The sequence below is a fragment of the Temnothorax nylanderi genome, unplaced genomic scaffold (genome assembly GCF_030848795.1).
Source record: "Temnothorax nylanderi isolate EJ_2023f unplaced genomic scaffold, tnyl_v1.0 TNYL_tig0082_pilon, whole genome shotgun sequence".
Classification (NCBI taxonomy): domain Eukaryota; kingdom Metazoa; phylum Arthropoda; class Insecta; order Hymenoptera; family Formicidae; genus Temnothorax; species Temnothorax nylanderi.
The window spans coordinates 762,083-776,538 of NW_027249144.1; the positions used below are offsets into that span (position 1 = coordinate 762,083).

The 14,456-nt window shown below is 43.2% G+C and overlaps 1 protein-coding gene across 3 annotated transcripts in view; it reads left to right on the forward strand.

Moving 5' to 3' along the window:
• The window catches only part of Sema2a (Semaphorin 2a), a 307,709-nt gene that overhangs the window by 280,073 nt on the left and 13,180 nt on the right, over positions 1-14,456 (forward strand). For all 3 annotated transcript variants that reach the window (XM_071709912.1, XM_071709911.1, XM_071709913.1), the window contains 2 exons: positions 12,102-12,164; positions 13,195-13,302. In XM_071709912.1, coding sequence (XP_071566013.1) covers positions 12,102-12,164; positions 13,195-13,302 — 171 coding nt within the window. The remainder of the gene's footprint in view (positions 1-12,101; positions 12,165-13,194; positions 13,303-14,456) is intronic.

Genomic DNA, 14,456 nt, shown 5'->3' on the forward strand with positions numbered 1-14,456 from the left:
GCTCCGCTCGTCCCCATAAAACTGTCAATCATGCATAGCCAAGCGAAACGACACCGACGTCATCGGGACAGCTGACGCGTATCTGCCGGCTAAGCGATCCATTGTAGTCGAACGAATCGTACAATGATTTTTCCACGCTCTCCCTTGCCCGGCGGGGGTTCGGTTTAAAACCTCATATACTGTATTCGCAAAGTGCATATTTGCGTATCGTACGAATTATGCATATCGTACGAGATATAAACAATCATAGGTGCATTTTAATTACGAGGCTGTTACACATACACACACAAAATTACAAAATGTTTTATTTTCTGTGTCGTTTCTTCTAAGCCGACACAATTTTTATTTTGTCATTCTTATATTTTCAAAACTGGCACATCAATAAATATTTTTTTTTTACGTACACGAACGCTATCGAGTGAGTTTTAGTAAAATACGACGCGCTTGGTCGTTGGAGATTGAATCAAAATTGCTACGTTGAGATTTTGCTTCCGATGCCTCCGCGCCGAGAACGGTGGTCAGCTGCCAGACGCTCAGAGGCCGTAGAGGGAAAATTGCTTTTTAACCCTCCCCGTTTGCGACAAGATGCGACGAGTCGCTTCCACCTGGCGGTGGCTATCTACGATTCCGTTCATTCGGTTGACTCTAACCGGGACGAAATCCGATCGTGGACGTTGTTCATCGATTTGTTCTTTTCGGAGAGACAACGAACGCCCCGCGGCTGAATTGGAAAATCGCCGTGCTCCTCCACCTGCCTCGACCTATCCTCGCTCTCGACCTATAGCTTCCGGCAAGAAGTTCGTATCTTCGGATACTTGGTGCAACGTTGGAGTTTCCGTGCGTTATCGCGATTTTACAGTGTCGGTTTCTACTGCTAGAGAAAATAGGCGGTTACCTCGGACTTTCCTTGTGAAAGAGGTGAAGGATGCTTGAATGGTATAACAAAGCACTTTGACCGACCAATGTATACACCCAGCGGAACAATTTTATTTAAGAGCAGCTTGTTCCGGATAATTTTGAGTATCGCTTTAGGGCAGTAAGCATATTCTTCTTTAGAAAAAATATTAACACAAAGGTAATTAACATATTACTCTTTTTTATACAGAATTTACGAGATTATTGTGTTTATCGTTGTTTAATTTACATGGAAATTTCGATGAAGAAAGAAAAAATGATTTCTTAAACAGATCAGCAGACGGAAAAAAATAATGAAACGATGTTTCGATATTGGGAGAGAAACGATTATTCGAAAATGCAATTATATTTGTATCGTTGAATCCATCACTCGTCGCGAGAACGAAAAACCACCCCTAAACACAGAAGAGATAGAGAGAGCGCATTCGCACTGACATTTCTTATTGGCCTTCATGCCAGATGCGACGATTGTGGTAGCGCTGAAACTAATTTTAACATGGATGACAATGCGGTCACTGGACACATAGAAACCGGGGACGCGAAAACGTCGAAGCGCAGCGTTATAGTTATTCCTTGCCTTCGGGCGTTTCGCCGGGTCGCTCGTGATCATTAAATAGATACACGAAGCGAATTGATGTACACGCACGAGTTATTCGGCACGGACGAGCCGTTTTACCCAAGTTACTCCGGAGCGTTTTCACCACGGAGCGACATAGAGTTTGCACGAACGTAACTTACGTTCCACATGCTGGGTATTTGCTGGGCAACTTTCGCGAAAATGTGTCAACGATAGCGACGAAGTTGCATTCACATGCGCCTCGAAGTTCGCGAAAATGATGAAGCAATGACGAAATAATTCCGACGATCGTCTCCGCCAGCGATAAGTAAACTTATTTGTTGTGCGATTATGTAATCTCATATGCGTTAATAAAGCATATTGGCGTGCGTGTTGTAAAACGTGAAAACATTTAATGAACTGAGAACTTCGCTAGATTTATTTTTTTAGTAAATTTTATCTGATTCCGTTATTTCGTGATGCGAATGCTCAAGTCCATTCGGCTCGCTTACAATGAAACCGCATCGCGAGGTCGGTGTGTTGCCAGCCATCACCACAGAGTTCGATTCCATTGAGAATTAACAGGCATGGAATTTCGATTTTTGTTCGTAGCAGTATGTGGCCGTAAAACCTAACCTAACGCGGGTCCAAGCAGACACAGGAATCAGCCCCCTTCTTTCGTTCCCTCTGTTAAGTCTCTAGAGTATTTTGGTCTGCGGTGGATGTTGTCGTGGGGTAAACTGGAAAGCGAGATACGTGGACGCGAGGTGAAGGAGACGGAAGAAAGAATTCCGCGCGTAGGATGATACAATTTTGCATTTTACATATATGCATGATGATCGTCCGGTTGCTAGAAGCGAGAAGGATCGCTGCGGGTGCTGTAAGGGAGATACAATATCGAATGGGGTCAGAGCGAGTAGAAAGTGTAAGTTATATATACGTAAGTCGAGCAGGCATGTTAAAAAGAAGCGAAGCCAGGCGAGAAATAGAGGCAGAAAATATCAAATAATTGTCTAAATATTGAGTTTGTAAATGCGGCGGATATATTAAACATTTTAAATGATATTTATGATAAACTTTTCTACGACTATAGTGATTAATCTTACATCTCGCTTTGAATTAATTGGAAGTATGACAAAATATTTGTTCAAAGTTCTTGTTTTTCTTGTTTTTCATAAATTTCCATTTGGACCGTAATTGAATTTGGTTACGTTCGAATAAGCTGTGAAAAGGAACAAAAACAATAGAAAGGCTATATTTCTCGAGATTTTAGATGTATGTACATATGTACATTTAAAACGGCGTATTTTCGGGAGCGAAAGTGAGAATGGAAATTTGGATACATTTGAGACGGGTTGAGGCGGGTCGATCTCGATAACATCCGCTACAACGTGAATCTACCCTTCGCTCTGGAGACAATGCCCCATGCTAATCCTGCCTCTGTTACAATTTCATAAGGGGAAGAAACGTTTCGTGCGTCCGCCCTGAGGGACCACACGCGTTCCAGGCGAGTTATAGTACGTGGCTAGAATAGATGGCCGAGAGGTTTAAAGCTCGCATATCCTGTACAAAGGGACGGTCCTGTACGACGCCCGAAGAATACATGCGAAACGAAAGTGCACGTCCTTCCCCCTGGCATTTTAAGAGTGGCTAACGGGTCGAGATGTAATTAACGCGCATTTTTTAAGATAGAATTTATGATTTCGAATGTTTGCGATTGTTCTAAACGACCCACGATAGATTTTATTAGTTAGACATTCTGTAGATTTTATGTTAGGGAGAGATTGAATACGTTTATTCGAAGACTATAAACTATGATTTGCATTTTTTAATTGCACTTTAGTGACGCAGTTTTAGAAAATTAATGCTTATAGTGAAAAAAGAATAACTTTTTCAACTAAATTCAGTTGGTCGGTGAAAGTATAGCTGCATTAACCGCATCGTGGTTTTGAGCTATAACTGGGAAACCATCAGGTAATTCTACTTCCACGGGTGTGTGCCCACGCAATCTTTGTATCTTTATAATCATCTTTGAAGACGTGCATCGAACGATAAGACTAGCCTCGCACAAGCTCACCTATTTTTTTACGCGTTACTTTGCTGAAGCTTTCAAGTTTGCGCAATACGGGGGAGAAAGAGGGGTCGATTTGCAGCGTTATGGTAAAACGGAATAGTCTGATCGATCCCGAATGATCGGCAGTACGAGCGTATCGATCGGGCCATCGTGAAAAAGGAGTCGTCCATCGTTGATCGCGTAACGAATTCCGACGTTGGATGCCCAGCCGAGACGAGCTCGGCCGCGCCGTGAATAAAGCATGCGGCTCTTCGATGGGAGAAGCAGGAAGCGATTGGAGGAAGAGCGGGAAGCGTCCGCAAGCGGAGGGCGCGCGAGAAGGATGGTAAATGGAGTAAAAGTCAAATGCGAAACTCGCCAAGAAAATCGGAATCTATAAACCACCGCTACGTCCAATAAAGCAACGTCCAATCGGGAACGAGTGGGGATTCAACGTCTCTCCGACGACGATCACCTATACCCGCAACGATACCCTATCCGATACCTATAGAGCTGTTGCACGAAAATCATCCAACACGGGAGATTGCTCTAAGACCGATGGACCAAACCAAGCGCGCAAGGTTCACTTGATGGCACTAAAGTATTAAGAAACCCTCCGCGGGATTTACACGGCTGTAAAATCGCGAATGGGATACAATAGTCTCTCGCGTTACGGCGCTTCGATTGAAAGAATCCAGATGCGCGGAAGGTGAAGAGATAGGTACTTGACATTCCGATACACACGTACACGCAAGTGTACGTGACCGACATGAGCCGGGCACGTGTTTTCGACAACGCGCTCGCGCGCTAGCAAACAATTTCGTCGACATCTGAAATATAAACGGCCGACCCTGAGTTGCTTGCTAAAATGATGGTATTAAATATACATTTAGCACCGGGCCACTACGTGTATACGTAACTTCCTTGCCGTGCCTTCCTCGGGAACGTCTATCCCTAACTCGTCGCATCCGCCTTCTCTTATCCAGCCCTCTCAACTAGGGACGGATGGGCCTTTGCCCTCCTGCAGAGTTTATTGCAACGATGAATACGATATAAGATTGTAGCGAAATTTCAGTTTGACAAGCTCCCCTCGTCCGCTAACAAATAAGAAGTTATTGCAAGATTCGCGAGCATGGCGTTGCCGATAATGCCTTTGAATTTTTAAATACTTTTAATAAAGCGCGATACATCTTTCTTCGTGAAGCAACAGAATTAGAAAGTCACGAAACAAGATACTTGTAAAATAATATTTCCAATAATATAAGTATAGTATACAGTATCACTTGATATAATTTTTTTTCTCCGGTATTTTTAATACTCGTCTATTCTTTGATATTCTAAGCGCGTCAGAAGTATGTTTCCCTTTTATATAGAACCATCATTATAAGCTGATTATCGCATACGAACGGCTCTTGTGAAGTACATAAATAGTACATACACATCGTAACGTTATCGACAAGCTGGTAAATTACATTATGCGTCGATATATTTACAGGCTATATTGAAAGTGGTGTTAAGCGCGAGTATCGTCTTCCAAGCGCTCTCGCTTCGCTTCGACGAGAAATTAATTACAAGGCTTTCTTGCGAGGCAATGTGTCTCTCCGTCGTATATTACTCGCTCTCGCACCCTCTCGCAAACTCGCAAGCAGGTTACCGAATGGTCGCAGTTTCTTCGGTGTCTCACAGATGCGCCTTTATAAATCAGTTTCTCCTGTAATCAAGCGGAAGTATACTACCGTAGAAGCAAAGGACAACGCGAACAGCGAGCGCGAAATGAAAAATTTTCGAACTTCCGCTCGGACCTCTTGTTTCTCGATTTTCCAACTCGTCGTATACACTTCCCATTTTCTTGATTTTTCCTGTCCTCCTTTTGCTCGCGCGGCACCAACTTCGCGCGTACCAGAAATGAATTTGCCCTCGGGCCAGCGGCCCGACTTCTCTCGCTTCGTAATACCCTTTCATCAGATATGAGTTGCGAAAAACTTCTTGCCGGTAATTTATTTTTTCGTACTCATTACACTAACTTGCATAGTTTCTTTCCCACTTTTAATTTTCAGTGAATTTTTTTAAATACTGCGGAAAGAACGACAAAAATTACGAAGATATTCGATCGCGTATGAATCCTTTTCACATTTCGATACATCTCTGTCTATGCGCCTGTGGAAATCAGGAGAAGAAGAACTTCGCGCGAAGTCGAAGACGCGAGGCGAGACAAATGGAAAAACGAGAGACGCGAGAGGAAACTGCGTTCCAGGAGTGAAACGTGTCGGCAGTCTCTGTTCTTAGTCCACGTCTGAGGTGGAAAACCTTCTTCAGTCTTCGAGCAAACACCGAAATTGTAAACAGAGGATCCTCGACGGAGCTCACTACCAGACTCGTCCCAGATGGTGTTCCTCAATGACGTTGGTAATTGCAGACTACGAAACTGCCCTATTACCCGACGAAGTGACTGTCAACAGCACTTCCTCTTCGATCTTCGTCGTCACCTTCGCAGCTACCGCTGTTCCACGAAGTTCGGTTCACGTTATCGCTTTCTCCGCTATTTAAAATTTCTCTATTCTTGTTCGATTGTCGAATTTTTGTTTAGAACAAATTTGTACGGAGTATATGCTGTATTTTGGGAATTATTACAGTAGATAAATAAGGACAATAGAGTTTTTATTTACAGCATACTTGTATGTAGTGTATAATATATTTAGAAAATTACTACATCAGTAAATTAAATAAAGATACAAAATATTCATTTATTATTATTATACTCGACTAACTGGCAATGTTACAAATAAAAATCACGACGTTTCGACTCCTGTTTTGAGTCCTTGTCAAGTGAAATCTAAAAAATACACAGGAACATAGCGCCAATTCTTACATTAATCGTATGATTAAAGAAATAGAGAGCAATACCTAGATCATCAAAATAGAAGGAGTCGAAACGTCGTGATTTTTATTTGTAACATTGTCAGTTAGACAAGTATAATAAATGAATATTTTGTGTCTTTAATCACTGGCGGACGAAGCTATATATTATTTTTGTTAAATAAAGGTAACATAAAAAAGTTGTTTCATCGATATTTTCCATTGTAACGTATCTTTCATATAATATCTTATTTATAATTGAAGACTCAGAAACTCATCGCTCTTAATCGCTATTAATTGTTCCATTTCTCTCAGCATTCCTCGCGCTCGTTCGTTTTTGTCATGCGAATCACGAGTCGCGGCAAGAAAAGGTACGATACGCGCACATGGTTAGCAGTAAAAAGAGGTAGAACAGGGAAACTCCCGTGCGAGAGGAAAGGCGTTGCACGATGCGAGTGAAACTAGAGTGCCTTCTCTCGCGAATTTATGGTGAAAGTGTTTAAATAGCCATACAGACCCTCCATCGTCGTCCTTGTCGCCATCGCCGTAATAGTCGTCGTCGTCGTCGCCGTCGCCGTCGCCGTCGTGTAAAATGCTTCGTCCCAGACTGCCATTAAAACGCTCGTGGAGAAAAAAGGACGAAAAAATACCGCGGTGCTCAAATACACTCCACGGCGCAACGACGAGAATCGCGCGAACGATTCTAAATTGCTCAAAGGAGTTTTTACGTTACGAATGCTCTTTTAAGTTAATGAGGATGTTACTCGGTTACGCGGTTATAAAATCGCGAACTAAAATGAGCTCTCATGGATTGTCCGTGGCGCAGTGACATAAATAGGTACTAAATTGACAAAATGTAAAGGTGGACTGTCAATAGAGCGATTCTGAGCAGTTTAACGGAGCGTGTTACGCGCGTCTGCGCCACGGTAGAAATCAGATCGATAATTTCTTATCTCCGGATGGAAGCTACGTCCTTCGCGAACTTATCGACGTGCTGGAACTTTAGTCGTTAAGGAATTCCTTCTGGTTCATTGACTTACCCGTAATTGATACGAATAACCGAAAAGCTTTCTGTTGCCCCGCAGAAGCCGATCCCCGCTCGGCGGAGAACTGTCGATGTCGGCGCGCATCGCGAGAATTGAGAGCGAAGCGTGTATCATCTCGCGAAGGCAGATTATTTATTGTTCGATATTTGATCGATGACGATGCGACATCGGTATGCATTGGGGTTGACCCTTCGAAAAACACCCTCTTTCGCAGTACAGATAGTGCCAGTGCTGCCGGCGTAAGAAGTAAATCACAAAAATGGAAATCCACGATATCGGATTGGAATCAATATTGAATGCAGATTGAATCCCAGGCTCTCTCACACTCCTTTCCCCCTTTTTTCCCTCCGCACGTCTCCAACCGTGCGAGGCCGCGGCGGCGGCAGGGCGAAAAGGTGCGGAGTGACGGCTTCCATTAGGAAAAAGTGACTTACGGCGCCGATCGACAACGAAAGGCACTTTTCGTCCTGCTGAAATGTCAGGTCAGTTCGCGAAAATTTTATGCGTAACGAAGGTTACCACCTGACATGACTACGAATCGGGGATGTAAACGTCATCCGGCGCTAAAGGGACAATATGAAGCCGGTGTTGATCGTACGTCATCTCTTTATGAATTTATCATGAGTACCTTCGCTCTTCGTACGCCACTCACGTTTCGATCGTACCATCGAGCTCTTCTTCATAGCCTCTCTTAAAGCGTATCAGTTGAATAAAAAGATCCGATATAGGGAAAGGAAAGTTTCGAAAAAGCACAAAGATTTTTATAAATTATTTGACGCAAATAATAAAACGTATTAAATTTGTTCTCTTTCTTGGCAGCACCGTGACAGTATATGTGGCGCGTGATCAGGAGAACCTGAGGGGATCCTGTCTCTTAACGGTCCAATGCCCGGCATTACTATTTGATGAGATAAAAAGCGCCGCGGTGGCCTCGACTCGTGAATTTTTAAGGGAGCCTCGCAGGTACCGTTACGTTCCTCGAGTTTCCGAGGTTAGGGGGTGTCGATACCCTGGGGGATGCCACAGTAGTCTTCTGTCTTTAATATTTTAGCACGGTAAATTATACGATTCCTCATTCCCCCTCTGTGCATACGTTGATCTTTCACTTTCTCCATCTCCCTCATCCTCTGACGTAAGAAGACTCTGGTAAAAACTTTGATCCGCGTAAATGTTTTTTTATTTGTCGTCAGAAAGAAAATTCATGAAATATATACGCATACTTTTTTTTTATTATTTAAGTAAGCAGATAGCGTATCTAATATCATTCCTAGAGATGATAGTGGAAAATCGTAACATTTTTATTAAAGTAAATTAGAAGATTAGTTTAGTGATTCACATAATATCTCTCGGAATGAGTCATGCTTGAAAATAATTACAACCCGCTTGCGTGTTTTCAACACGCTACGTTTATAATCGCCCGGCGCCAGTACCATTGGAAGCAGCAGTAAGCTGAAAAGGCGAAAATCAGCAGCGGCATCGACAAAGGCAGAGACACGCGAATGGTATATATAGCACGTCTTCGTTTCGAGGAAGCTAATCATCTGCAAGCCGTCTCTGGTCATACTGCAGAATGACCTGCATACGCACGCACAGACAGAAATTTTCAACCCGCATGAATCGCGACGATGATTAAGCGCGGAGTGTAATGAAGAAAGAAAAGGACGGGCGGGCGAACGAACGAGTACACGAGCGATGACAACTTTTGGACGTTTCTTTGTCGCGATACCGTCACCTCTTGCCAAGAATTTAATCAATCCGACTCGAATACCGAAAGTCTGAAACTCGTGTACTCCAGTGTAAGCCTTCCAACGAAAGAAGCGAATAAGAGAGGCTTCCACGCATGACGAATATAAAGAATTGAGTGCAGCCGAAATGGGAGTGCAGCCGTAAACGTGGTTCAGAGACGATGTCTTTTTCTTGAGATAATTTCAAGACATTGTTCTCGGAACTTTGATTTTATTTGGTTGATCGATCTATATAAATTTTCCAACCAATATCGAAATTCTTGAAAACATACACTCCCGTACTTCCTAGTTCGAAGTAATAACGTAGAACGGATGCGTTAATGACAAGGGTGTAATATGACATCTAGACCTAGACCCTGTCGCCCAGGAATGATAGGGGAAAATCCGCGACAGTTAGATTCTCGGAGTTTAGAGTAGGGGCACCACCGGCAGGCGAGAGGTGATGGGAGATATTTCTGTTTAATAGTCGGCGTATCACGCCGGTAATGGAAGTCGAGGCGTTTGCATGCCGGGAGGCACGCTCTGGCGCTATAAAGTTAATGGCGTCGTAGGCGGTGCGATAAAATGATGCATCGCGGCTTCGGGCTTGGCGACAATATTATTGCCGACAGCTGCATCTACGTGTACCCTTCTAGATCTCTAGCGTCCGAATTGGTAACTCACGAAGGAACGCGCGTGCATACGTGTTTTTTATCCCAATCGTAGTATCTCACTCGAATTGGATAAGGATTAAGATGCTGACGAGCATGTTTTACGATTTTGACGAGATCACGCCACGTAAGATCGCTGTTGACGACATAACGTCAGTTGCAATGTTTAATTAAAAGCGAATGCATGTAATCCACGTGCTCGAAATCAAAATCCTGTGGGCTTTAAAAATAGTATTACACGTTGTTGTGCAATGTTAGTGTATTCTGTGGAAGAACGCGAGGCCTGGAAGCTTTCTCTCTTTCTATCTCTTCGTCCCTGCCGCAAGATTCTCCATCCACCGACGGCACCGACTGCCTTTCGCTATTTCTCGCCGTCTTCGTGCTCTCATCTCCGTGCCGAGCTTACAGACGGATTGTAATGATTAGTATAACGATGAGATCCGCGGGAGGGGCTTATGGGTAAGCGCGGATACCGGGAATTGCTCTGCTTTTAATTACCGCCGAGCTACCGGCTGTGTACACCGACGCCTTAATGCACTGCGGTGCTTAACGAGTAATACATCGTTATCAACGCCCATGCGGACGGCGGAGGAAGGTTCGGATCGTTAAATAATTTTAACGGTTCTCCAAGGTGAACGTTCGTCTCGCATTCGGGCCAATCCCGTCTTCTCGAGCGACGGTGAAAGACGGTAGTCTGATCGAATACCGATCGATGGAGGGTCGGCAAATCAAGGAGAATAATACAGGCGCGAGTCAGACGGAATAAGGTGGCTCGCAAATAGCCCATTATCACCGTTCTATTATTCCGCGTGTAACGTACACGCTCATCGGAAACTCCGAGTCGAAGTTACCGCATGAGGAGCGCGATTACTTGAGCGGAGCTAGACGCGTCTCGCTGTTTGTAAGTGGATTATGCTTATAATGGGGCATTCTCCAAGTCCGTTCCGAATATTGCGACCGTGTATATACCGTGTATATACGCCGTAACGCCGAGGTAAATCATGTTCGTATCCACTTCAACCGCGTCGCCTGGATTCTCGCCAACGTACATCCTATCCGACAAATTGTGCATAGGATGTGACTTTCGGAGTTCAGCGAGTCGTATGTAGAAACAATATTGTATATTTATCCGCTCCGCAATGCGGAGATTTCAATGCGTTACGGTTGGCGCGCGGAGTTCATTCGCTTTGGAGTGTAAAATTGCGAACGACGCTACATACGACGTCTCCAGTTTACTACTCGCGATGCAGTACCACTCGGAGTATCTCCCGAGAACGGGAATGAATTACAGATCCTGATTGTGCCTCGTAGAATCTGTTATGATTCAACGTCCGTCGTCTACTCTCGTCTGTCTCCACTCGTTCAGCGTTCGTCGCGACGCGGGGCGATTCTTTTGGTAATTTATTGGTCGTAGATCAACGTCGGGGAACGCTGTTTCGACTCACCCTTACGTACGGCCGGGACAATGTCGAGCATCGACGCCATTTCTGGCCGTGACACTCCCGTGGAGCGGCACGCGATGTCCGCAGGAGATCGATCGTTAGGTCCGACGCGTTTCGGACGATTGACCTTGCAAACGAACCACTTCCTACGCCATGACCGTGTTCTACCGAGACACACACACAGAACGCACCGCAATGTTGGGGACAAGATCGTTGCACAGCGTGACAACAAGCACACATTTGCGAAACTCATTCTTCTTAAATGTTTTCACGTAAGAACATGGGTTACATTCCGGAATAATGTAAAGAACCTTGCTATTATGAGAGAAAGTCGTATCTGGAGCAACCAGGGACGCATTTTAAGGTAAAAAGAAAGAGAAGTTTCGTTATTTTTTCTCACGTGAAGACTTTCTTTTAAAATCCCGAATATTGACCTTCTTCTGGCGCGTTTCTAGCGCCTTTCCAGCCGCGTTACGAGAGGCTGCTGCGACACCGATGCAACACAGGGTTTGCAAAATGTGAAGTACGCACTTCTAACACTTCTCGTAAGGTCAAGCGACCGTTCGTAAGAAAGGACCACTTATAAAGAGAAGCAGTCCTACAGATTTCCCTCGAAAGATATATAATATATAATTATGGGATCGCTTCCGGCGACATAGAATTTTTCTTGTCTTTCAAACATAAAATATTCGAGTTTTTCGGACACTTTCGTAAATATATCACGACAAATGTCATACGCGCGTAATGGATGGTTTCCCAAGTTTTCCCATAACTTTTATTTTAATTTACAATGCGGCATAATTTATGTGACATAATTTATGTTTTACCTTTGTTACAGAGAGATGCTCTAAATCTGGAACCCAGCAACGTGGCAAATTGTGTATCGAAAGGCAAATCAGAGGTAGGTTTCTTTTCTCATAGTTTGGTTCGCGCTCTGTTTCGCACCGCGCGCAGTCTTTGAGACGAGTTTTAATTCCGGTACCGACAAACTGGCCCGAGTGCGCCCCGAAACAAGAACGCCAAAGAATTGTGATTGCGGAAAAAGACGTAATGTCGAGGAGAAAAAGATCCCAAACAGCCGACGTGCTGTAAAATAAAAGGACCTGTTTCTTTGAAGGCGCGCAACGGTGGAACGAAAGACGCAAGCTTGCTTTTTAATAGACACTGCAGCGGCGTCACTCGGTGATTCCGAAAGAAAATGTATCTCATTTGTATCTTTAGCGCAAAGGGGTCTTACCGTAGCATTCTCCTTTCCGAAGAATCTGTAATAGCTTCTACCCATGTCTTAATTTATGAATTAATTATGTACAAGTATATTTAAAATTCCGTTAGGTAATCTCTTTCTTTATTTCATCTACTTTAATCAGATAAATTTTAATAAACCTTAGCATAAAAATATTGTAACGTCGAGAGGAGTCTAACACGTGATGAGTTTTTCCCAAATTGCCGTCATCGTATCTCGGTCGAAAATTAAAGTTAACCATGGAACTCTGATTTTTTAACGCACGTCCATTTTTATTCATACCTCGAAATCGCGGTACCGCGGCCACAATGATAAAACGAGCACGATCGCGTTCTGCCTCGTAGACACGCGCGCGCTCGCGCGCGCTTATCACAGCTTCATTTGTATGCACCGTGTACGCGTCGTCGTCGAGGTGTAAGGTCCACGCAAATATTCCCTACGTGACGACAAAGCCAATTCATTTCCTGTGCGCCGATTCGCCGCGAAATACGCGCACGACGTGATCGACCGCGACGATTCTGCCGCGCACGCGACACGATCTTTCGCTTTTCCGAAGAGTTCGAAGGAAACGCGGTAGCGTATTGAACGACTCTACGCGTACTATGTACTATGCCTGCAACGATTTTCTCATCGTCAATGCACGTTGCACCATCGAATTTAATTTTCCCTCCGACCTTTCTCTTTCCAGCATTTCGACTGCCGAAACCATATAAGAGTGATACAGCCGATGGGTGACGGCAATCGGCTTTACATGTGCGGTACGAACGCGCACTCACCCAAGGACTGGGTTATTTACGTAAGTTTTCATGTTGTTTTTAATGTAGACAATATATAAAACACGCCTACGTAAGTAGGGAATTTAGTATTGCGTACCTTAAACACACATCTATTGATCATATCTTCATATCTTTAATAAAATATCGTGGTTCACCTAAATTGTCACTAAACTTTTCAAGTTACAATATGAGCAATTATTTTTATTTTTTTCAATAGTAGGATATTGAAACAAATACTGCATTGCTTTCTCGCATCATTCAATTCTCTTTCCCTTTTATACCTTACGAATTGCAATGTATACTAAATAAATTCGTTAAATTTGATTTTGTAATACGCGACAGTTTGCGATTGGATTGCGAAATTGTTAAAAACGACGATTGGCCTGGTAAAGAGCTGAAAAAAAATGTACATGTATACGTTTAAACGTTCGCTGTCATTTGTTTATTGTAAATTGAAAATGCGAAACGATGTTAAATACATCCGCAACTTCCCTTGAAATGTATTACGGATTCAGCGTGATATGCGCAACGCACACCGATTTGTGTTGCTTTACGCTTAATTTAATTAATTAATAACAGAACGCGAGGAGGCATCTGAAAATAATATCGTTAATTAATTTTCGCGTTACGAATAAATTTCACCGCCACTCACGCATTCCTCGGTACGTTCCGATTTAATTCCCGTCGAAATATTTAAAGCCATATAATGAATAATGCTGTTATTAATGGAAATTTACATGCATTATCGCAATAGTACAAATCCGCACGATGTGATTTGCAAAGTTTCGCAAAGTGCATCAAAGCGGCCGGGCAGATGAATGAATCTTGCGCTTAAGTACCCGTGTAACAACACGACAAAAGATACAGTAGTTTCGCTTTGCTAAACATTACGAGTCCCGGGTGTACCGTAACATCTCGCGTAATAATAACATCCAGCCGCTTACCTAAGCTACTGTTAGAAATTATAGCTACTAAATAAAGTTAAATTACATCAAGACGTTTACGTTCGATACGAATCTTATAAATATAATAACATAAAAATATAATAACATTAAAATCTCAAATTTATTATAAAACATGCTCTAAGATTATCGTTATTTTTTTCATCCACCAATTCATTAATCATTTTGAAATCGATATTTTTAAAAATTTAATTAAACTTTATCTCGTTTTA